Source organism: Lissotriton helveticus, chromosome 5_1, assembly GCF_964261635.1.
Source record: "Lissotriton helveticus chromosome 5_1, aLisHel1.1, whole genome shotgun sequence".
In the NCBI taxonomy this organism is placed as follows: Eukaryota; Metazoa; Chordata; class Amphibia; order Caudata; family Salamandridae; genus Lissotriton; species Lissotriton helveticus.
In genome coordinates this window covers 122504953-122529913 of record NC_136065.1, presented here as the reverse complement: position 1 = coordinate 122529913, position 24961 = coordinate 122504953, and the positions used below count along the sequence as shown (strand labels likewise).

The 24961-nt window shown below is 44.3% G+C and overlaps 1 protein-coding gene across 1 annotated transcript in view; it reads left to right on the top strand.

Annotated features, from left to right (window-relative positions):
• Window positions 1–24961, top strand: part of LOC144754245 (carboxyl-terminal PDZ ligand of neuronal nitric oxide synthase protein-like) — a 236377-nt gene that overhangs the window by 102302 nt on the left and 109114 nt on the right. Inside the window, exons 3-5 of the mRNA XM_078641847.1 lie at window positions 9705–9797; window positions 18937–18995; window positions 23860–23968. Of these exons, the coding sequence (XP_078497973.1) occupies window positions 9705–9797; window positions 18937–18995; window positions 23860–23968 (261 nt within the window). The remainder of the gene's footprint in view (window positions 1–9704; window positions 9798–18936; window positions 18996–23859; window positions 23969–24961) is intronic.

Here is a 24961-nt window from a genome sequence, read left to right as displayed (position 1 = left end):
TGGGGTTCGGGGGAGTGGTGCTAGTGAGAAGCACTGCTGTCCCGCCTCAGCACTGCTGCCGGTGGCCGCTTTAGCACTGCTGCCACTTTTGTTACAGGGTGCCGATATTGCATCACTGCTGCAAAACTGGCCCCCAGTAACAAAACCGGTCTCCACCCTTGTGGCTCGCCGGGAAAACGCCTGGTGCTCACTACGGCCAGTCCGGCCATGCTCTAAATGCTGGTAACAGAGTGTAGCGCCTGCACTCGTTTACCACAGGAATCTGCAGTGGCAGCCGGTACAAATAAAAAGTTGGGGGATTGGGCACGAGAGGGTAGCTTTGAAGCGGAGCATTGGAGCAGAGTGTGGGGGTTTAAAAATAAATAAGATTTACCTGATGCTGCCGGCCGCCTTACGGCTTCCCTGCTCCCTGCAGTCCCTGGGATAAATCAGACTCCCCATCCAATCCAGATGCTGCTCTTATTCTGTACCTAGCATGAGAACAGTGTGGGGATTGGCCTGAGCGGGCTGGTTTGATGCTCGCTCAGGCACAGGGAGTCTATGCTGTTTCTCAACCTGGCTGTGGAATACAGCGGGATTGGAGAAACCTAAGTGCACGTTTGTTCGGCTGGCCTAAGATGGCGGGCCAAACAAACATCCGCACTTGCAGCAACGCGTACCACTCCTCTTCCCTTCCTTCCAGTCCCAATCAGGATAGCCCAGCCTTGCCTTTGAATCGGCCTACTGGGCATAGCACGGAAAAATAAAATAACATGTTTTATTGTCATTTTATTTTTTCTTTATTCGCTGCTCAGAAAGCAGTGGGACGTCCCTCCTCCGCCTTAATGGAGGAGCCGCCACTGGGAATCTGGGCACTTGGTCAGCACTCGATCAGATAAGATCTTTACGTAGAGAAGGGTTGGAATTTGACTGTTCAGCAGCCTATGCTAGATTGCTCTCCATGCTCTGTCTGCTGCGGTCTAACGGGTGACAAATGAGTGTTTCCTTTCTTGGCACACAGCTCTTTTGGAGTGTCACTTTTTAGGTCTGGATTGACTGCGCAGCTATCGCCAGCCTTATGTGATCAACAGAAAAAGAGCTTTAAGAAGTTGCACTGAAAGAGGGACTTAGGTTCCATCCACTTTTCAATCCATCTCTGAGTTTTGATTATTAAAACCTGTGTGCTTCCACTGAAAACAGTGCTTGTATTGCACATTTTACCTTGTGGGGGTGGCTTTGCTCAGTACAAAAGGCATGAATTGATTACAGTGAAAAGCCAATGATCAAGGCATATTTGTTTATTATGAAACTAGCAGCCTGCCCCGACGTTGTCCGGGTATGAATTGCTGCCGGCCAGTAGTATATTGTTTTGTAGGATTTCGTTTTGATAGTATTTCTTATCTGTGACAGGCCTGTGAAACGCTCCGATTCACAGTGCACTGCTGATGCACTTAAGAGTGCGCGTTCAGTAGTGTGTGAACTCTAATTTCCCTACTTTATTTTTCCTTGCAATATTATATAGCGCAAACTCGACAACATGGCATGAGCAAAATTTGCATTACAGAAGAACACATTCATTTGTGGTAGGCACGGGGAGACAAATCGATTTCCCTGGAATCACAGGATGTTGAGCTGATGCCGAGATTCGAACGTAGCTCCCCAGCCCTAAAGTTTGCAATTCTAGAACTTGTGGCGGGAGGTGTGTCTAAAAGTGTATGTCGGTGCTGGCCATCAATGAGAGAGAGACCTGTGCATTTTTCAAATCGGTGGTGAAAAAATATAAGTATGTTGCTGGAGATGTGGGCCGCCGTGCCACCAATGTACTTACTGGGGGAGGGTAAACTCCCATTATTCCGCAACTTTCTTTCCGCATACCATCACTCCGCATACTTTCATTACGAAAGTAGCATGACTCCGCATGGCATTACATTTTATATGCTTTTACCACGCATACATTTACAACGAAAATCGTTGTAAATGCATGAATGGTAAAAGCATGTTTTTTTAAAAATGTTTGGATAAGGTAAGTATGGGTGTAGGGGTATATGTTTTGGGGAACTGAGGTATGTTTTGGGTGTTTGGGTATTTTAAGGGTTCAGATATAGTTTTGGGGTACAGGGGTAGTTTTAGGGCTAGGTATGGGTTTTGGGGTACAGGGGTATTTTGTAGGGTTCAGCGCTAGGTTTGGGTTTTGGGGTATAGGGGTATTTTTAGGTTTCAGGAGTAGGTTTGGGTTTTGGGGTACAGGGGTATTTTAAGGGTTCAGGGCTAGGTTTGGGTTTTGGGGTACAGGGGTATTTTTAGGGTTCAGGGCTAGGTTTGGGGTACAGGGGTATTTTTAGGGTTCAGGGGTAGGTTTGAGGTACAGGGGTATTTATAGGGTTCAGGGCTAGGTTTGGGTTTTGGGGTACAGGGGTATTTTAGGGTTTAGGGATAGGTTTGGGATTTGGGGTACAGGGTATATTTATAGGGTTAAGGTGGGTTAGTGTTTAAGGGTGTTGGGGTATTTTAAGGAGTAAGGGTTGATTATGATTATGGGGTGCAGGGGTATTTAAAGGGAGCAGGGTGGACACCCGGAGCTGGAATGTACAGAACCTGGGAAGAAAAAACAATTAACTATTGGGCACAACGCTCGCTTTTTTTTCCCGTAATCCTGCGCCCCGCAAACGCCCACGCCCCCAGCACTCGCCCACAGCACACGATATGAGACATGGCATGAAGGGCGGAACGTACCACACGCCCCCAGCGTTTGTCATGCCCCCAGCACACGCCCCCAGCACAACGCAGACACTCCCACAAGGGACTACTTTGCTGGCACGGTTCTTTTACCTTTTAAATGTATATGGTGTGCGTCTGCGTAGCCCATGTCCTTCTGCTGCAACTGCCCTTTCCAACGCTGTATTGGGTGTTGTGATTGGTGCTGTGGTTCCTGAGATTACCCGCCTCAAAGGTTTGGGCTCTCTCTTTATTATATTAGTATGGATGATAACAAACCATAGATCTTTTTTTATTTACTGTGAAAGTAAAAGTTTATAACAGTTTGCCTGTAAGGATGGATTGTTGCTCTGTGCTTAGGCCTGTAGGCAGGTATTTATTTACGTGGTATCTTTCTCACTATTATGGTAGGTAATAATGAGGCTGTGATCGAGGCTAATCTGTTTATTATGAAATGTTACGGCAAAGGAAAGTGTCCTGATTTCTTTTGTATAAGCCTCTTCCCTGTATGTAAAATTATATTTTTCTATATACAATAAAGAATTTCGGAATTAAAAAAAAAATTTGTACAACGCACAGGTTAAAGGCAATAGTCATTTATTGATCATTATTGTAACAGTGTGATAATGCATGCAAAGTGGAGCAGTATTTTGTTACTTGGAATCTCACACTGTACCATAGTTTCCAAGGGTTTTGGCAGGATTACCCTGCTCTGACAAACCATGGGGGAGGAGGGGGAGATGATTTGCACAATGATAGGCACTGCATACCTGTTCAAAGCGGATCAACTATGGTTATCAGACTTTGATTGAGAAAAAGTGTTTCCCCAGAAGGAAAACACACATCAGCTGGGCCCAACTCCTCTCCTCTCCTCTCTGCCTAAGAATGGATACAGCAGAGGTTTGGCAGGACCACTAGTGATAACCTGGTGCTACACCTCTCTAATTCAGTAGTAAATTCATGTTGTTTATATAGGGTTGACTACTGATTTTTTTATTTACTACATTGGGGAATTTCACTTTAATCGGAGATATAACCGGTTTGAACATGCATGATGAAACTGCTTAACTACATGTTTATTTTACACATCCGCAGTCAGACCTTGAAATGTAACAATCGTGTAGCTTAAGCAGACTTGTGTGTCCTTATGTGTTAGCAAAGTCATTGTTTAGATGAATTGACACTTTCAATAGTTCTGCGAAAGATAATGACCTGCTGAATGTGGAACAAAGGCAGACAGGCTAACTTAACATGCTCAAAATGGAGTCTGGCTTTTGATGCTTGACAACGCCTTTGCACATTCTATTTAGCTCCTTTGTGCACCCTATATTTCTGTTAGTGATGCTACATTTGCATTGTACATTTGAGAGTACCACATTGACATGCAGCACTTTCTAAAGTAAAACCTCAGGACAGCATTATAGATTTGTAAAGCACATTTTCTCCCTAAAGTATTTCTTATAGATGTATAGCAAATGTTTACCTGAGTGGTACTCATTTTATCAGCCTTAGGATGATGAGAGGCTGAGTGAGATTTGGATCTGTAACCATGGAGTCAAACAGATCCCAGCAATAGATACATTAATTAGTCCACTGAACGTTGAGACCCTTCTGTTATGCTATGCTTGCGTTGCACATTTCCTTTGAACTGAGTATTCTTCATTTTCATTATAGATTTACGCTGAAATACTATACAAACACAAGACGTCAACAAGGCTGGCAAATTTCATATACATTTACATTCAGAATGTCGCATCACGTTTGTTTTCCAATTGGGATAAATTTACATGACTCATTTCCTTGGAGCTCACTATGATTCCATTACTCAATTAAAGGTTACTAAATATATGTAACTATTATTTTCCATGATTACTACATACCGTCACACCTTGATTTAGAGATTACTACATTTATATTACTTGTTTCGTTTGTACTGTTGGGTAGCCGCAATTGCTGAATAAATTATACATCCAATTTAGCTAAATTATGCAGCCAAGGAAAGGCAATGAATGCAAAAGAGAAATGTAGTTATAGCCTATTGTGCGATTAAATGCAAATGAGGACACATTCTGTGACATTATCTAGTTCTTTTGACATTGTGTCACACATTAATTTGGCAAGGATGCCCACGCTTAAAAAATTATTAGATTTCTTAATTAAGAAAACTGTGCACATCAGCAGATATTGTGCTAAATGTTATTGACAGTAATTGCTGATGTCCTGTGTCAAACACATGAATGCCATTATGTTAACATTGTCCTTCCTACCTTTGAGTTTACAGTGGTTGGTTTACAGCATCTACAATGTTACATTCATTAAAAACACACACGGACCGGTATATAGTAATAAAAGGGGGGGGGCATATATTAATATGTTCCTCCCAGTTGCCTGCTTATCTGGCCATTAGTGTCACATTTATTCTGATAACACTACCCAGTCTCCATAAGCATCTCCTATGTATATTTAATGTTAGTTGTGGATGTGTCTCACTAGAACAGTGCATCCCAAAGGTTTTAGAACAGCGACTCGATTTTTACTGGAAAAAGGTTTCGCGACCCGTCTAGCTTTAATGGACATGAGACTGGTTATTTGTTGTTTTAATATAACTAAGGCATTGTGTGGTAGCACACTGTCCTTTACAGACAGCACGTTTTCTATTGAAAAGGCCACTACATTTGAACAGACCTGCAGTTTTACTGATAAAACTGTATTACAATCAAATGAGACTGTGTGGAAATCTGGCTTCAGTGAATATTTATCATTTGAGCATCACGAAGTAAAGTGTATTGATTTGTTATTTTCCTATTACAATCTTTGTATCCATTACACTTCAAATTTACCAAATGAAGTGCTTAATTTTTCTTTATGAACTGCTGACTGTGTACAGTTTATTTAGAGGTGAAAACAATACCCTTTCAGGCTTAGAGTTTCACATAAATTGTTTACTTTTAGAAGAGGACATGCCATGGAAGAGGGACTTTGTACTTCAGTTGAACATTTTTGCATACTTGTACTGAATAAGTCATTAGGATATTGTCTGCCCAGACTGCTGGCTCATTTGGGCATAATGATATGCTATCATATAATGTGGTCTGCCTAATGTACTGCTATAATTCAGTTAATTATGAATTATTCGATTAGGGAATACACTTTAGGTGCATTGACATATGGCATTTTAGAATAAAACACATTAAAAGTGTTACCTAGTAAGAAGAATCCAAGATGACGTCTTTGTTTACAGGCTATGATTTAGTCCTTTATCTCTGTCAATCTCTTTCGCACTGTATATACTGAACACAAGCACTTTGTAACTGTATCATGAACAAGACCAGTAATTGTCGACATACATGGAGGATTTAGCCAGTACTTTTTCTGCACCGCAAAACTGGAGTGCAAGTTTCTGTACTTCAAAAAAGAAGTAAATGTGCCCTCCGGTTTAGCTGTGCAGTGCAGTGCTACACCGATAAACGCGCCACCTGGATGTGGGCAAGGAGGTTTGGAGTTCTTTTGAGTTATATATAGATAGATATACATTTTTTTTCCTGTTTTTTTTGGGCCTTCATTAACCTGTAGTCATGCCATATAGCTCGTCATATTGCATCTTTCCTCCCTCCCCCTTCTTTTGGGATTTTGAGTATCTTGAAATGAATATGGCCAGCCCCTTCAAAACCCATGATCTCAAAATCTGTTTGGCCATAGGAAGCTAAGGTATCTGTCTAAAATAGGAGTTGTCCACTTGATTCGTTTCTCAATTGGCCATTGTAAGAATTGTGACTATTTCCTTGACTAGTAGAGGGAACCACTGTAAGATGGTCCTATTGGGAACAATGTACTCATGGCTTTTGATTTTCAGTTACATGAACAACCTCATTCTGCATATGTTGCAACCATCTCATGGAATACTTCGGCCAGCCAATATAGAACGAATTGTGGTAATCCACAAGATTACCATAAAAATGAATTTTATAACTTGTCTCATTACTAACAAATATTTTTACCCAGCTGCAAGTCTTAACTACTGTTGTGACCGGTATGTCTTTCTGCAAAATAATTAGTTATTTAGCTCTACCACAGAAACAGTGCCAAGAAGAGACTCTTTATGAACGTGACAAGGACAATGCCCTACTGCGTCTTTGCCAACAAACATGCCTTCCACTGTTGAAGGGGATTATCGGAAGGAGACCCCAGACCCTGGGAGAATCCTTTATAGGATTATTGAGCCCTCACTCACCAAAGTGTCAATCTCCATCATTGAGCCTCCTCCTCGATGAGCGGGCGCCTCAACATTGGACGGGAGTCTGGAACTGACACACATTTTGGTTAGTAGCATTAATTAGCGAGATGTGTGCCTGGACCAGTTTAAATGACAACTCCCCTTGCCTCTCCCTGGAGTTAATTTTATGTTCTAAAAGCCACATTTAATTACATTGATGAACCAGCTAGAGGCATGCAAATTTTTGCGTCACTCAAGGATTAGAGACACATAGGCTCACAACAAATGGCATTCATGATCAAAGTTTAAAGCTATCTTAACATATTTTATAATCAATATTCATTTGTTTATTACAAGTATTTTGAGCAGATAGAAAACCATAGGATTAGCTTAGATGTTTAAGTGAAAAGGGTAAACAGCAATGTTTGTGGGAGGTGGTTAGTATGTAGCTGGCAAGTTGTTGGTAGTGTACGTTTTAAACCCGGAAGCCTTCAGATATTTTTGCTGAAGCACATTAGTTTGGGATGCAAAGACGGAATTTGTGAAGTCAATAACGTGTGAAATATGAGGTCCTGTAAATAAATAATTCTATAACTGTTATGAAATTGTCTCTATGATAGCTTGGTCCATGTGACCAGTCCATGATTTTTAGAAGGCAGTGTGGTGTTAGATTTTTGAAAAAATTGAATCTTCATTTTGAGGACAAAGTCCCAAACTGGGGGGAGGTAGTGGACATTTCTAAAACCCAGGCGACAGAGTGCAGGACTTTACTTAAGACCAGGAGCTGCTCCTTCAGAGAGGCAATAGGCGGGTCGCTGTTCATATTAACTACATGGAGTTTCTAGGCGGATGATTCTGCTGAGATGGTCCCATGTTTTTCAGGCTACTCATTAAAACAAACCATATAGGAAAGATAACAAAAAAGTTTACATTGAGTTTAGGAGTCAACATTCAAGCGATCTCGCCATCTCCCATAGAGACTTTCTGATGAACTGTTTCAGACGTATATGTAAATCTCCCTTTCTATTGTTGTCTCTCTTTCTGGGTATCTTTGTTCAGAATAACTTGTGTTGGAACATTCAGCCCCAGGGATTGTTTCTCTTTGTCTGGACAAACATGCCTTGATTACATAGGCTTCTTAAGTCTGTTACACATGTTGCATATTTGACTTTGAGTGCATTTGGAAGCTTTTCAAGATAGATGAATGTGTTTTAGATTATCTATGAACTTTCCTTCCAATGTATTTTTGGTGTAAAGTGTTAGGAGTTTGACTTTAGTCAGATGTTATATTCTTACATTTACTTAACCCACGTTTACACTCCCTCCAAATGTGTGTGTCTGTAGACTGACTGTACAACAGCAGAATGTGACCTTTATGTCTAGCCATGCTTGGTGCCAAGAGCATAAGCTTCCTCTAGGCAAACGATGGGTGCTCCAGGTTAAAGTGCCAAGGCATGAATAACATCCCAAGTAAATGAGAACACAAATGTGAAAACACTTTTCCCATTGCACTGAGCAAAGGAAAAAGCATACGTTTATAAAAATAATATTCGAATTTATGCATTTATGGAAGGTCTCAGCTTGGTTTAAAGATGGTCCTGAGAGCTATACCGGTCCAGCCCTTAGGAAGCCTAACCCCCAACCAACCCCCCCCCCCCCACGTAGGATACTGCTACTTGTAAAGGCCATTCTTGCTCCCATTCCACTCCCCATATTAACACTAGATTTACGTTTAAACCTTCAAGTCCCAAACTAAGAAACTTTGCAATCAAAAATCCGAAATAGTCAAAATTCTCCTTAAAATGTATTTCTACGGAGATGTGTCCTTATTGGGTCACAGAGTAGCACTTTTCTTCTTGGCCAAGGTATTGATTTAAAGCGGCGCCTCGTGATCTGCAGCTACTCTGACTTGATTCGCCTCATCTCCAGTAGAGCCCACTGGACATGCAACCATTAAAGTCAAAGGAAGTCTTTAAATTCACAATGGATAACTAATGACATAAACTAGTTATGATTGTTGAACAACACTGCTTTTGTCTTTACAGGAGGATTATTTGTAAAGAGGCAATATAGTTCATTTTAAATGAACTAGTATTGTTGTCTATTTCTTCACAGCTTGCACTTCATAAAAGAAAGATACATTTTTGCATCAATGACACACATCTCCTTAAGAAACCTTGCGATTGATGAAAGAACCAAAGAGATACCCAGAAATCGATTGTTCATCATGAGCCTCTAGTTCATGCCAGCACATCAATGGCCCATTTTTTTTATTGGCCTCCGGCAATTCCAGATAGAAGCCAATCATATTCAAACTACTCTTGACCACGCCTCACAACGTAATTGTGCTACCCGAACTCCCAGCCAGGTATCTTCTGGGAGGGGGCACAAACTACCCCAGACGCGTACTGCCTGATTGGCACCATAGCTATTTCAATTCAAAAGGCAGCTCTGCTGGTGATACCAAGCAATCAGCCCTTAAACTTCACCGACATAATCTAAGATTCAGATTCATTTTGTTAATATAGAAATGTAAATATACACAGCAGCCATTTCAAACGTATTATGAAATTACATTTTGATAGGAAACCTATCTGATTATGTTTATGGGTAATGTCTGCCAAGGCAGTTAGACAACTGCATGTTTTTTCTTTCTGTGTTTTAAACTTTTCTGTCTGAAGTTGACCATACTAAACAGTACAGAGTTGGTCTATTAGTGCGTTTTTCTCATGAGAAGCTGGACAATATGGAATTATTTTCTTGCATTTACTAAACTAAAATCTTTTTGTTTTTTCAGTACGAATTTAAAGCCAAGAATATCAAGAAAAAGAAAGTGAGCATAATTGTGTCTGTGGAAGGTGTGAAAGTCGTCTTAAGGAAGAAACAAAAGGTACATCTGTTTTTCATATTCTTGACCTGGAGTTTTTGGCTCAAAGTTTGGCCAGTTTCTAATTCCTGACAGGACACTAGCTCGCTCGGAGTTTGCACATGATGGGAGAAAAAAAGGTCAATTTTATTCTTTCAATGCACCAATGAGTTCCCACAAATTAGAAATAGGCAAGCATTTTCCCCACCCACACTGTTTTGCAACAGTTCATTATATGCACAACGTTAAAAAGTCTGATGTATCCATATTCCTGGATTCATAAGAAACACAATGGTAGCTTTTATTCTGTTACAGTTGGGCATGCAGTGTTTTTGTAGCTATAATACCTTTATGCACTTCACACACCTTTCTGTAGTCCCTGTAAAATAGTGGTGCAGGCCTAGGAATGAGGTAGCTAGGGACACACGCTTTACAGTTGGTGGCTGGCAAGTGACCTGGCCACGCCCAGAGCCCTGGGCCTTTTATTGGCTGCATAACGTGCCCCACGTGTACGTGGGGCTGAACCAACGTCCCCTCACGCTCAAGGGGTAAACTGGTAGTAACAGTGGGAGGGGGCGTGTGCTGTAGTGGACTGCTCCACAATCAGCAACACTACATTCCTCCTTTACCTAGGGATAAAACAAACTGGGAAGCAATGATGCACAAAAGTCTTTCACAGTCAATAATGTTGTTGCGACAACCACTGCAGGCATCATATAACAAAGTTCGCCAAATGTCTCTGGTGCAGTCTCTGAAAGGAATATGACAGGTGATGTACAAATCAAAACAGTCTTACTTTAATCTCGGCGGGGTCAGCCATCTCGGTTACTTCATCGCCAACACTGGGCCACAAAATCTCGATATCTTTGGGAAGGTCTTGGGCACGGCCGAAGACTGTATCTTGTTTGGCTCCGCTCTTCCGCCGCAGTTGGTGAAGGACCTTCAGACTCCTCCTCGAGAACACTGGAGTCTTCCGTTGGTCTCTCTGGCTCTTCTTCGCTCGGGGCGGTGTTACAGGCTTGGCTTGTCAGGGTGTCAGTTCCAGTCAGCTCCGGCGGTCTGTTCTGGGGGGTCAGCTGCCAGTCGTCTGGGTCCAAGTCCTCACCCGCTTCAGGTGTCTTTTTGAAGAATGAAATGTTCCTTGTCACTATTTCTCCATTCCTGACAGCAGTGATCATTGTTCCATTTACCTCTGTTACTCTCCAGGGGTCCAGCTCGAAAGGCAGACGGAACTTTCCGCCAGGATGGCGGTCTTTCACCAGAACCCTGTCCCCGACTTTGATCTGGCTGTCGGATGCTCTTCGTCTACGGGATGCTTCCTGATTGTTCTTGGTGCGTTGTTCCATGGACCGGTTCCTGGGGTTTGGGGCTAGCTCCCACGAGGGGTGGTGTGGTAGGGTGTCAGCCATAGCCCGGTTGAAAGAGAGTCGGCTTGGGGAGACTCCTGTGGTGCAATGTGGGGTCAGGCGATACTCTCGGAGAAACTGGTAGATAGCCAACTCCAAACAGTGGCCGTCAGCTATTGCGATTTGGATTCTTTTGTTCAAAGTCCTCATCAGCCTTTCGACTTCACCGTTGGCTTGGGGCCACCTCGGTGTGATCCGTCTGTGCTTGATACTGTGGCTCTGTAGATACTCTGTGAACTCGCTGCCATTGAACGGGGGTCCATTGTCGGTGCGGACTTCTTTCATGAGCCCATGGGTGGCGATGATTTTCTCAAACTTCGGGATTACTTCGGATGCCGCTGTTGATGTTACAATTTCCACTTCGGGGTAGCGAGAGAAGTCGTCTACCACGACGAGCATGTACTTGCCTCCAGGGAGGCTGCCGAAGTCTGCGCTTACCCGTACCCACGGGGAAGATGGCTCTTTTTTGGTTGATCACCTGTGCTGGAGGGTTTGGTAGACTCGTCGCTAGGCACACTGGGCAGCTTTGGACTACGTCCTCGACGGCTTTGTCAAGTCCTGGGAACCATAACTTGCTCCGGAGTCTATTTTTGGACTTGACAATCCCCTGCTGCGACCCATGGGCTAGCACCGCAGCTTGTTGGGTGAGGCTGTCGGGCAGCACCAGGCGAGGGCCTCTCAGGAGGCATCCTTCGGCTGAGACAGATAGCTCGTGTCTGACTTGATACAGGGCTTTTAGGACAGCTTGCGCCTGTGGAGTGCGGAAGGATGCCGGGCTTTGTAGCTCCTTCCAGTCGCCAGAGTCTATAGCGTGGATCGCTATCTGGAGGCAGTCGTCATCCTTGGTGGCTCCCGCCACTTCCTCTAATGACATCGGCCTTGGTCTTGACCATTCGACGATCAAACGGACGTATTCTTCCGTGGCTGCTGCTTCGGCTGCTTCCGCGTCGGTGACTGGCCGGGCATGCCTCCATAGATAATCAGCAGGGTTTCGCTTTCCAGGCCCGTACTCCACTGTGAACTGGAACTCCTGCAGCTGGAGTATCCACTTTTCAATTCTCGGAGGTGGACAAGAGGAAGACCCTTGAAATAGTGGTACGAGGGGCTTGTGATCGGTGATCACTGAGAAAGGATGACCATACAGATATCTATGGAAGTGTCGGCACCCCCATAGAATGGCGATGGCCTCCCTTTCGATCTGTGAGTAGCGTTGTTCGGTGGGCGTCAGTGTACGGCTGGCATACGCCACTGGGGCCCACTCTCCGCATGCCTGTTGTTGTGATAGGACGGCCCCAAGACCTGTGGGGCTGGCATCCACCAGCAGCTGTGACTCGTGTTGCGGGTTGAAATAGACCAGGGTGGTGTCCGCTGATAGGGCTGTCTTAGTCTTTGTGAACGACTCTTGTTGCTCCGGGCCCCACGTCCAGGTGGCATTTGACTTCGTGAGGTCGCGGAGGGGCCCCGTCAGGTCGGACAGGTCCTTGATGAACCGCCCGCAATATGTCACCATACCTAGGAAACTGCGGACGGCAGTTACCGATGTGGGGGCAGGCGCATCGTGTATGTCCTTTACTTTCTCTGGATCAGGCCCCACTCCTTGATCGGAGAATTTGTAGCCAAAGAAACTGATGTCTTTGCGTAGGAATTCACATTTGTCTCTGTGAAGAGTCAGACCTCGCTCTTTCAGCCGATTAAATACTGCTTGGAGACGTCTGATGTGTTCCTCCAAGGTCGGAGCGTGTACCAGAATATCATCGCTCACGTTGAGTACTCCGTCGAGGCCTTGTAGGACGTTGTGAATTATATTTTGAAACACTTCGGCTGCGCTTGATATGCCAAAGTTCAGTCTCGTGTATCTCCACAGGCCTGCGTGAGTAGAGAAGGTTGTGATCGGACGGGAGTCCGGGTGAAGGGGAATCTGATGGTACCCCGACCTCAAGTCCATCTTGGAGAACCACTTGGACCCCGCAAGCTCCCCGATGATGTCGTCGATGGTCGGTGTCAGGTGACGCTCCCTCTTGATTGCTAGGTTGGGGAGGCGCATGTCCACACATATCCTGACTGCCTCGGGCTGCTTTGGTTTTTTGGCAACCACAATGGGGGAAACCCACGGGGTGGGTCCAGTCACACGTTCAATAATGCCGGCTTGTTCCAGCATCCTCAACTCTGCTTCGACTTTGGGTCGGAGGTGAAAAGCGATCCGTCTGTGTCGAAGGGCTACTGGGGCCACCGAGTGATCGATGTGGAGCCGGACGGGAGGTCCTTCCAAACATCCAATGCCCTCGAACAGCGAGGAATGTTCCGAAACCAGATGGTCCAAACCTTGGGCTTGTACGGTCAGGGCAAAGTGTATGAGTCCAAGTTCTCGTGCTGTTCTGCAACCGAGAAGGAAACCTGACCCTTCTCGGAGGACGTAGATTTTTGCTTGTAGCTGCGTTGAGTCGTGGCACACCGTAGTCCGGAATACTCCGCACAGGCGCAACGGGCGCCGGGTTCCGTAGGCAAATACTTGTACTCTTGTGGGGAGAAGTGGTGGAGCATTTTCGAGGTTCTGGTAGACGCTGGCGGCCATGAGGTTTATCGTCGCCCCTGTGTCGATGAGGGCTCTGACTGTTTGGCTATGCACCTGAACGGTGCACATTGGTTCGGTCAGAGACGTGGCTGCTAAGGTGTTGAGCATGCGTACTACATGGACTGACGCAGCGTCTTCGTCATCGTCGTCCATGTCGCTGCTGGTCGGTGTGCTCGCTAATGGTGCCATTTGCCGCACTCTCCTGGGTGGAGCACCTGGCTTCTTCCTTTGCGACGAGAGGCAGACGCTCGCAAAATGGTTGGCTTTGCCACATGCGCTGCAGACTTTACCTTGGGCGGGGCAGGCGCCTTTATGGGGGGTGGCCCCGCCACACCACATGCATGCTTGATCTTTGGTGGATTGGGCCGGTTTCGGTCGACCTTTCCTGGGAGGCCTCGTCCGGGAGTCTGCAGGTTGCGACCTGATGGCACACACGGGCTCCGTCTTGATCGTGACCGCTGGCTTCGGTTCCATATGGGCGGCACGGGCTTTGGAAAGTTCTTTGGACCGCCCTAGGGCCAAGATGTCGCGCATGGACATGGCGTCAGTTTCCAGCACTCGCTCACGCAGTTTTAGGGAGGCACAGCCTTGAATGAACTGGGCGCGAATTTCATCCTCCGCATCCGGGAGAGTACACGTGCTGGCCAACTTCTTGAGCCGGGCGTAGAATACGTCGACGGACTCCTCTGGGAGTTGCCGCGCTTGACGGAGCAGGAAACGCTCATAATCCGCGCTGATAAACGGCTCAAAGTACTTTGTGATGGCATCCCTCAGGGTCTTGTATGTGTGAGGCAGGGCCCCTTCAGTAATGTCTTTAGAGATGTCATGGATCGCTTCGCCTCCTAAATGGAGCAGCATGGCACGCTGACGCGAGACCGCAATGTTCGCCGCGACGAAGTAGATTTCAAGCCGCTCCACCCACTTCCTCCATCGGGTAGCCTGGGAAGGGGGGCTTCCTGTGACCGCAAATGGCTCCAGTGGCGGGACATTAGCCATGACGGACAAAATCCAACAGGGGGAGGCACACTGAGGGGCTGCAGAGAGGTCCAGTAGTGGATAGCGGCGTCCAGATACGAACTAGGCACAGTAGATGATTGGCCGGGACAGCAGGGGCTCCAGGCACCCTCTCCGCGAGATGCGTGAGGTTTGGCAGGTGCGGATGACACGCGCAATGCGTGGGAACCGGCAGGTAGGCCGCATAGCGCGTCCACCACGTGGCGCGGGGCGCACACAGCGCATGCGCGGGACCTCCGGAGGGCCGCTATGACCGGGCTTGGAGGCAGCACCGCGGGTCTTCGGTCGGGGCAGCGGGCAGCACGCAGAGGCACAGGGGTACCTGGCGTTGGCGAGGAGATCCTCGCAGCAGAGCAGGATCGGCGGAATGCTGAGGTGAGGGGCCGGCGGGCTGTCGGCTGGCACCGGGGGGGGCGCCGGGGGTCGCGCAACCAGCGCTGTTTGATCCGCGATGCAGACGGTGGCGGGGCGGCACGCAGGGGGGTCGGGCACACAAACACCCCTCGTCGCCAGTGTAAAATAGTGGTGCAGGCCTAGGAATGAGGTAGCTAGGGACACACGCTTTACAGTTGGTGGCTGGCAAGTGACCTGGCCACGCCCAGAGCCCTGGGCCTTTTATTGGCTGCATAACGTGCCCCACGTGTACGTGGGGCTGAACCAACGTCCCCTCACGCTCAAGGGGTAAACTGGTAGTAACAGTGGGAGGGGGCGTGTGCTGTAGTGGACTGCTCCACAATCAGCAACACTACAGTCCCAAACTCATTTAGCCTTCTTGCACTCTTTCACAATCCTCCCTTTCTCTTGTCTGCTTCCTCCTCTGTTGCCTCATTTCCCCCATTCAACCCTAGCGCCCTGCACATTGCTGGCACTTTTTTAAGTCTGTCTCTTTCTGTTACTTCTATTTACTTATGTCTCCAGCGTTCACTCCATGATCATCTGTTTCACTTCACCCTTCAGTCCTGCCGCTGCTCCGTCCCATTGTATAGTGCACTTCCCACTGCGTGTAGGTTCTTGTATCGTTTTACTCTGGTAGTACCTGAGCTCACTGAAGCTTCCTGGCCATACCACTAGTTGTAGGGTTTCTTCTCCGACAGAACATAACTCACGCCTCTGCCATGCACAGTGTTGTCATCAATGATGTCATGAACAATTCTATCAATGATGTCATAGAACATAACTTGAGTGATGTAATATGTGCGGTCTTAAGCAGTGCATGGCAACACCCCAACTTATAGTTGCTTCATTTAACTAAAAGTAATACATTTCAGTGATATTTTTTGTTTGTTGAAAAGTTTACATTAAAAGAGACATGTTAATTTAACTATAACATCACTTAAACTTTTTTTTATATCATTTAATTTGTTTTATTGTAACGTAAGATACCATACCTACCTACAGTATCACTTTGTTTTTTCAAAGGAATTTTTACGTTTTTTTATGAAAAGTTTTTTTCTTACATACGTAACTTTACCCACTCCCACCCCACATGACCTTCAGCTTTGTGCACAGCACCGTAAGGGTTGGCCTGCATCCCGGCTCTGCACCCAGTCCCCCAGGAGCGGCCTCCCCGCATTGCACAGTCTTTAACTGTGTGCAGTGTGGGGTTGGCTGCAAGGGCAGAATATGGCCAGGACTGCACCCAACTCCACACTGTGCAAACCATTGGCTGTATGCAGCACAGGCTTGGCCACAGTTCCTGTGTTGAACCCTAGCAAGAGCCCCCCCCCCCCCCAACCGCTCATGTCCTTTGACTGTGTGTGGCGTGGGTTACCCACAAGAGCCAACAAACCTCAGACACTAATGCCCCCATTTTAAAAAACAAAACTTTTTATAGTCCACAAGACTCTCATAGGGACCAGGGCAAGATTTGCAGGAGAAAGCGAATCCCACTAGAATGTGTCAACCCCAAAAAATGTTCTGTACAAATATTTACCTCAGGAGGTCATGGTACACCTGCACAGTGTTGTCATCAGTTATGTCATTTCTGATGTTGCAGTCATGTCAATGATGTCTTAGAATGTGTCATAGGTGATGTAATATGAGAAGTAATTAGCATTGTACGGTGAGGGAACGAGTTATAGTTACTTTAGGACACAAGTTATAGTTACTTGAGATAACTAACTGGTGAATTTCTGTGGGGTTGCTCTTTAAAATGGTATATTTTAACTGACATTTTCACTTAGCTGACATCCCTTTAATATTTGTTTTTTTGAGTGACTTTCTAAGTTTTTTTTAAATGTAAAGTAAGATGTCCATCACCGTGTGTGGCATGGAGATGGGCAGAGGAGACATTTTGTTTCTTTGTATGATGGGGGCATGGGGGGCTGCTACACTACTGCAGCACACCACTGCATAAAAAAATCATTTGTTGTGTCCCTGCCTATTCTAGCGGCTCAAGGAAGAAAATATGTAATTTAAAAAAAGCCCTATGGCCAGTAATTGTATTATAAGGTGGGTCCCTCTGTGCCCACATGTGGCAACAACATGCCCAAATGTTGAAAGCCATGGGGAGAGACCCAGGGCCCCCGTGACTCCCTGCTGGCTCCCTATCTAGTGTCTATACAGGGAGATGCAGTGAGCCAGCAATTTATTGTGTTAAAGTGGGTGCCCAGGTACTTACCTGGGGCACCCACAACATATCCAAATGTTGAGTGCAGCAGCCCCTTCCGGCTCCCAAGCCAACACACATCCCAGGTGAGGCGGGAGCTGGCTTTATTTCTTCTATTTTCTGTGCCCCTCTGTAGGTGGGAGTCCATTATGTTCCTTTCCCGTGAGACTGCAGGCAGGGAATAAAGTTTATATGAGGGTATGTATTCACAGGGACACTGCATTAATCTTCATACCTTATGGGAGCAGTTCCCTGGGTCCTCTAATAAGCGGAGGGAGTGCGGCCGCACAACTCACGGTTCGATCCCCGGCTCCGGTGGCAGGGGTCTGCCCAGCACTATGCGACTCTGGGCAATAGCTCGCTTAATCTTCCCAACGGCCCCCAGCGCCGAGAAGACCCCTTCTGGGGTGATTCGTGCGCTATACAAGTACTGGATTTTTTTACCCCCTCCCTTAAAATCAAAATCGGCCCTGGGAATGGAATCCCTGGTTCCTTCTTGGGGAGGGGTGGGGCACATGCACACCTCCCCTAAATATGTATAAGTCCATCTGAATCCAGAAGGCCTGGGGATGGGGGGGCTTCACATCTCCCCTCCCCATGAAATAAAAACTCCAACCCCTCTCCCACCCCGGAACCTGGCCCAACGAGGGGCTTATTTTTAAAAAGCACAGTACTGCTGGATCTGCCGTCCCTTTAAAAAAAATAAAAAAGATTTTGGCCCAAGTGAGACCCCCCTCCCACTCAAGACCTAAGGGGGCTGGATATCTCTACCTTGCCGCCCTATATTGCTTTTCTCCCTTTTATGCAGGACATTAGACTGAGTCCCTGAGTATTAAAGATGTGGCTGCTGCCACATCTTTGCTGATATGGTGGCAACCAATCAGATCTTTAAATCTGTTAGATCACTGTTAGATCAGTGGCTCTTCTGTGTGATGAATTATTACATTTTATGTATCTTCATTTCTCAAACTGCTGTGCGAATTAAAAGAAAATCACAAAAAGCCTGCTCTCTGGCCCAACATCAATCAGTCTGTTGAATTTGGTGCAATTGAGTTGAGATGTTTTTGAAGTATCTGTTTTCAATTGTCTCATGGAAAATTGTGGAAAACGCTTTTTGGGATTCGCCTTTTTCTTGGCTCCTGCTTGATGGATCACCTCACTTTCCAGGAAAAAGCTGAGGTAGAGGAATGTGTTCTAACTATAACTACCCAGTAGTGACTGCCACGGAGTTATACATATCTATTTATATCTATCGAGTGAGATGTATATTATATATATATCTCGCTTGATAGATTGGCTACTCTGGTAGTTAAATGTATTAATAAACCTAATAAACAAGCTTTAGACATCATCATGAAATGCAATTTTGTCAGCATATTCAGCTCACATAGAATTGTTCATTTTTTAAAGTATAATACTTAAAAGAATATATGTCTCCCTTGGCCATGTTTAACATGTTTGACTTATGTTAAAGTTTATTTTATAATGCAGACAACAGATTTGGGGTATCACAGCGATATGAAATTCAGAGGCAATTACTTGTTTGTTTCATTCTGGTTACAGAGGAAGGAATGGACCTGGGATGAGAGCAAGATGTTAGTGATGCACGACCCCGTGTACAGGTGGGTGTTCTCAGTCTTTAACTTGTTTCTGTGGGCAGTTTCAGTTCATTCTATCCACAATCTCCAAGCATCCTTATCAATTCAAACTGTTCATTTCTGTAAATTTATTTCACTTTATGACAATTGTGGAAGATCCGTCAAGTGATTCACTCCAGGTGCCCCTTGAAGAAAAAAAAATAGAAGTTGTACCCATTTGTGTCTTTGTCCTCAGGGACACTGGACATTATGTCCTACAGTTCACTGTTCCTCGCTTAAGTTTTATTGTTCTTTTTGGTTGACATTGGAACACTTCTGTTCAATGTCTTAACACTGGGTTTGTAATTCTCGCTAATGTTTTGAAGGCCTGTTTCTCTATATTGCAATTGTATTCATATAATGCTCACTACCCCTGATGAGGTGTTGAAGCACTTTTCAGTGAGTAGCCTCTATTCCCGAATCTAAAATTGGTTAGTGGTGGATTAGCATAAGGAAATATAAGTTGTTAATTCGAGAATTGGACATGTGAGTCTGTTAGTTGGATTTAATAGGATAAAGGAGGGAAGAGTCTAGAAAGTATTATTTGGGAGATCATAGTAGTATTATGACGTTTGGGATGAATCAAAGGAGGGATATATAGATGGAAGAGTCCAGAAAGCGTTAATTTGGGAGATTATAGTAGCAAAAGGATGTTCGTGATGATTCAAAGGTTGGATAGAGGAGGGAAAGAGTGTAGAAGGGGTTGTTAGGGAGATTATAGTGGCACAATGTTTGGGATGACCCAAAGTGGAAGTAGAGGATATATTGAGAGAGATATAAAATGAGATAGTTGTGCATTGGGGAGAGTTATTTCTACAGTGAGAGTAAAGTAAAAGATACATAGATGCAGAACTTCATAGAAAGGTATACATGTATATGGAAAATAATAAATAGATATATAGCTGTTTTATATAAAGTCCCATTTTGCATGTATGGATTAATATTTGGAAACTCGGACTTTCAAGTGTTGCTGTCCATAAGGCTAATTTATGTGTATTATTACTATTTTGGGCGGGGAGGGGGGGGGGATTTTATGTATTTTTTGTTTACTATAAATAATTGTTATTGTATATTTTCCTCAATATTTAAATAGTGAAGCACTTCTAGATAGTCTTATGATTATATTTACACAGTGATAGACAAAACAAAATAAGAGACCCAAAATCATATAATCAAATAACTTGTATGTAAACTATATAGTAACCTATATACATGTTGGGCATAAAATATATAATTTTTTAACCATAAGTAATGTATACATTTGTTAAGCAGACCTATAATAATATCTATATATTTTTAAACCATAAGTAGTACATATGGCATGGCTTTAGGTCGATGAATAGTACAGAATCCGCACTTCTTGCTGTTATAGAACAACTCCGTAGCACCTTAGATGAGGCAGATCCGCAGCTCTGATTATGCTCGACTTAAGCTCCACATTTGATATGGTGTCCAATAAAATCCTGCTCCAGTGCCTCCAGGATATTGGCATTGTCGGATCTGCACTGTCTTGGTACGCCTCATTCCTTTCCGAGTGATCTTTCCAGGTTATTTCCCCCATACAGTTCCCAATCGCATGATGTGCACCACGGCTTGTTTCTGAGCCCTACTTTGTTTGATATTTATATTCAATCTTTGGCTCAGGTCATGAAATCCATGGGGCTTGAGCTGGTGTCTTATGCGGCTGACACCCAGCTTGTGCTCTCCTTCTCTGAAAACCCCAGGTCAGACCTGGCCAATTTTCAAAAGGATGTGCTTGCTGTCGCAGAGTGGATGGGTGCCAACTGCTTACGTCTGAACACGAGCAAAACTGAAATTCTCCTATTAGCTAAAGATGCCCACTCCTTGAGCGATCAGTAGTCGCCCCAGTGCTTAATTTAACCGGTGGTTTCAGGTGCTGAGCCCTGGCACTTAATCATAAGTATCAGCACTTTTTAAGAGCACCAGTTAAGGTTACATTAATTTAAGGGGAGATTAAGTGATTTGCCCAGAATCACAGGATTTTGAGCCGATGCCAGTACTCTAACTTGGTCCCCCAACTCTGAAGTCTACAGCTCTGGCCATTACTCCACATCCTCTCCCCACTTTGATGGTTAGTTGTTGGTTCTGTTTTAAGTGGTGCTAACAGGAGAAATTGGCTGGTGCAAAACTGCCTCCTGACAAGAGCCCCAGCACTTTTTTAATTTACAAATTAACTACTGGGTGGCCCCCCTCACTTGGGTCACCCCCTCCACCTAAGACTGTGGTAGAAAATCTAGGTGTATAACCGCTTCAATTTTGAAGCGCGTGCAAAATCGGTGGCATTCACGTTTTGAGCTTTTGCGAACTCTCAAGCTCATTCTTGGATTTTATGACCCTTCCATCCGTCAAATCATCATTCAGACCGCTATTTTATCTCAGTTAGATCATTACAATATTCTATACTTGAGAAGTCAACAAGTCAATCAGTGGTTAGAAGAATGTTGTGGCTTGACTGTGTTTTCCCTTCCAAAAATGTGCCCTGCCTCTGGTATCCTTTGTAAACTGCATTGGCTCCCTGTGGAGAAGCGTGTGCACTTCAAGACCGTGTCTACCGCTCATAAGATCTTACCTTCCCAGGGCGGCCCCCATTTGATTTAACCTGCTATATTTGTATCGTCCTTCTCGCCCCGTAAGCTCAGTCGACCTTAACCTGGCCACTGTCCCTTGTGTCAAGAGAATAAAGTTAGATACCGCTCGTTTTGTGCAAAAGCCCCATTTCTCGTGAATATATCTTTATTATTTTCCATATACATGTATACCTTTGTTTTGTAGTTATGTATCGATTTATTTTTTTCTTCACTCTCACTGTATAAATAACTTGCATCTGGATCATCCAGAGCCACTTGTCGTTCAGGAAGACTCTAAAGACTTGGCTTTTCTCCGCTTAGGATTGTTTTCTTTTGGGTTTTCTCTGCTCAGGTCTTCCCTGCAGTTGGTTTTCCCCCGTCTCTGAGGAAGCTATGCTTTATAAATGTTATAACGTAACATATATTTGTGCAAAGAGATGCAGATATCAAAGTACATACTTCTAATCCAATTATACATGCTTAAATACATAGGCATATGCTGTACATTTGTGTTTTGAATATGGTAGTTATGTAGGTAAGAGCCAGCTGTTGAGTAGTTTTTTGAAGATAAAATAGTCATGAGTTGATCTTATGTTTGGGGGTAATTAATTCCATAGTTTGCCTGCTTGAACAGAGAAAGATGTGCCACCTATGTTTTTAGGTCGAGCCTAGGCAGCGCGCATGCGCTGTCGGCAAGACCTGTTGTTATTTCCTCTATCGGCTTTTGGCATACCCTTGAATTGCCATGTGTTAGTTGTTGGGCCATTTAGAAATAGTGTTTTTATTGGTGCATTAGGTCTGATTCTCCTGCCTTTGCGTGCTTGGGTCATGCCCAGGCGATTTCACTCATTGTTTGCTTGCGTCGACCATCACAATATGTCTGCAGTTCCTCCTGGTCATCATGATCTGTCTTTTTGTTTTGTAGGCTATAAACATTGTTTTAGGCTTTCAGACCATTTCATGGAGCAATGCTCTTTTCAGCACCTGCAAAACAGCAATTTCTGTCTGATAGCTGTTGAGCTATGCCAGTACCTCTAACTCAAAAAAATGCCTATTGTTTTTGTATACTGGGGTTTTGAGGTGCCAATCTGGAGCAGAGATTCCTTTGTTGTATGCATTGGATGATTTTATTCCTGATGAAAAGTGGTCCTGTTCCATGTATTGCTTTGTGATTGAAGCAGAGCAGCTTGAAGGTGGATTTTCTGGCAATCATTAACCAATGTAGGCCATCAAGGCTGGGGAGATGTGGGTTTGTGGCTTTCCATGTAGGAGAAGTCTCTAAGCAAAGTTCAGAATTTGTTTTAGTCTTTTCATAGTCAATAAAAATAATCAGTGGTAGAGGCCATTGTCATGATCAAGTTTAGGCAGTACGGTAGAGATAGTAGCGTGAACTCTGTGTGGAAATCCTAGGTGGGGTAAGATATGTCTCAGAGTTTTCATTAATAATGGAGCTGGATCTTGCATACTTATCCACTTTGGCATTCATCGATAGCTTGGAGTCCATGGTATTTCCAGGGTTCATGGTATTTCCAAGGTTTCTTACTTTGTATATGAAGCCCTTAGTTCATTGGTTTCTCATTTCTTTTGTGCCAAGTATATTTTATGGTACTTAAATCGGATATTTTCAGAGTTTACCATTGGGATTGTCCTTCTTTGAGTTTTCACATGTGGATGAACTTGTTTCTCCAAGGAGTCTTGTTTCAATAGTACATTCCTGCACACTTGTAAGTGAATGTTTTACTGTTTTCCTCAATTAAAATGGAAACACTTGTATATTTGCATACCTTGCCACCCTTTAACACAGAATGGCTCCACCTCCATCCATCTTGACCGTGATGCTTTTATGATCCAGTCTGTTGTATTTTAAACACTTCTTTAAGAGAACAAATTATTATATGAAACAGGCAGCTTGTCGTTATCTTAAACCCAAAGCTGTCTGGAAAGTGCTGGGTCCAGATAGCTAAAATGGGTAAGAGCACAAAATAAATGCTACTCTGAGTCTCTGACCTCTGCTTTGGTTTGATTGATATGGACTCTTGAAGTTTAATTTGGTTTGCTGAGTCCATTAAATTGGTTAATATTGAATGATACTGAGTCGATGTGGTGAAATCACGCACTTTCAATATTGAATTCATATTATGGTACAGTCATTTTGGTTGTTATGGTGTTGTGGCCAAAAGCCAAATTGAATTATTAACAGTATTAAAATAGTTTTAGCAGTTGCATGTTCACCTACTTCTTAATTTTGTTTCTTTCTGTAGAATATTTTATGTCTCGCATGATTCCCAAGACCTCAAAATATTTAGCTACATTGCGAGAGATGGGCCGAGCAACACATTTCGATGCAATGTCTTTAAATCCAAGAAAAAGGTAAGTGCCCTGTTATGTACAGTCAAGTTACTCTATGGTGTTTCTAAAATCTTTTCTCTCACAGTTTGGACATGTGTTTTGATAAGCTATTGTCTTTAAAAGATGGTTTGGGAGATCAATGAAAAGTCATCTCCTTCGATTTACAATCCAGCAATGCAGTTCTTTTCTTTGATATTTTAAATTTCAAGTTTATGCGATACAGATGACTATTTGTGTTTATTTGGACACTGAAGTAAACCCAAATAGACAAAGTACTGACTGTTTGGTCTACATCTGGTATGTTTGTCAGGGCAGAGCTTCCATCACTTGACAGTATTTTGCAAGGAACATATTCTGGAAGTGAGACTGGTGACATTAAAAGTTACCTTTTTGTCCTTGTTCTAGAGCATTTTATTATTCAGTAGTAGGGTATTCAGAGTAAAACAGGAATTAATTCCAGTATTCTAGTTATATGAGCTGATGGGATGTTGGATTTTACCCTTGAATTTGAATTTGAATTTGAATTTGAATTTACAGGCATTTATATAGCGCACGTTTACCCAGCGGTTTCATGGCACTGGAGGATGCCTAACCAAGGGCTGGAGAAAAGGAGTTACTGGGGGGGAAAGCGTGTGAAAAGGGAAAAGTCTTAAGGGCCCCACGGAATTCAAAATAGCAGGAGATGAATCTAATATACAGGGGGAGGGTGTTCCAAAAAGTAGGCGCTAGGACGGCAAATTTCAGACCCCCTGATCTGCTTTTTTTGAACCAGGGAACAGAAAGAAGGAATTTAGTGGAGGAACGAAGTTCTCGATTAGGACGATAAACATTGATGGCCGATGAAATGAACGCAGGGGCAGTCCCTGCTATAGCCTGAAAGGTAGTGCAGCCTAGCTTGAAGAGGGCCCGTTCCTTGATTGGCAACCAATGCAGGGATTTGAGTAGTGGAGTAGCATGATGGAATCTGGGCAGCCCATAAATCAGGCAGGCAGCCTGATTTTGGACTAGCTGGAG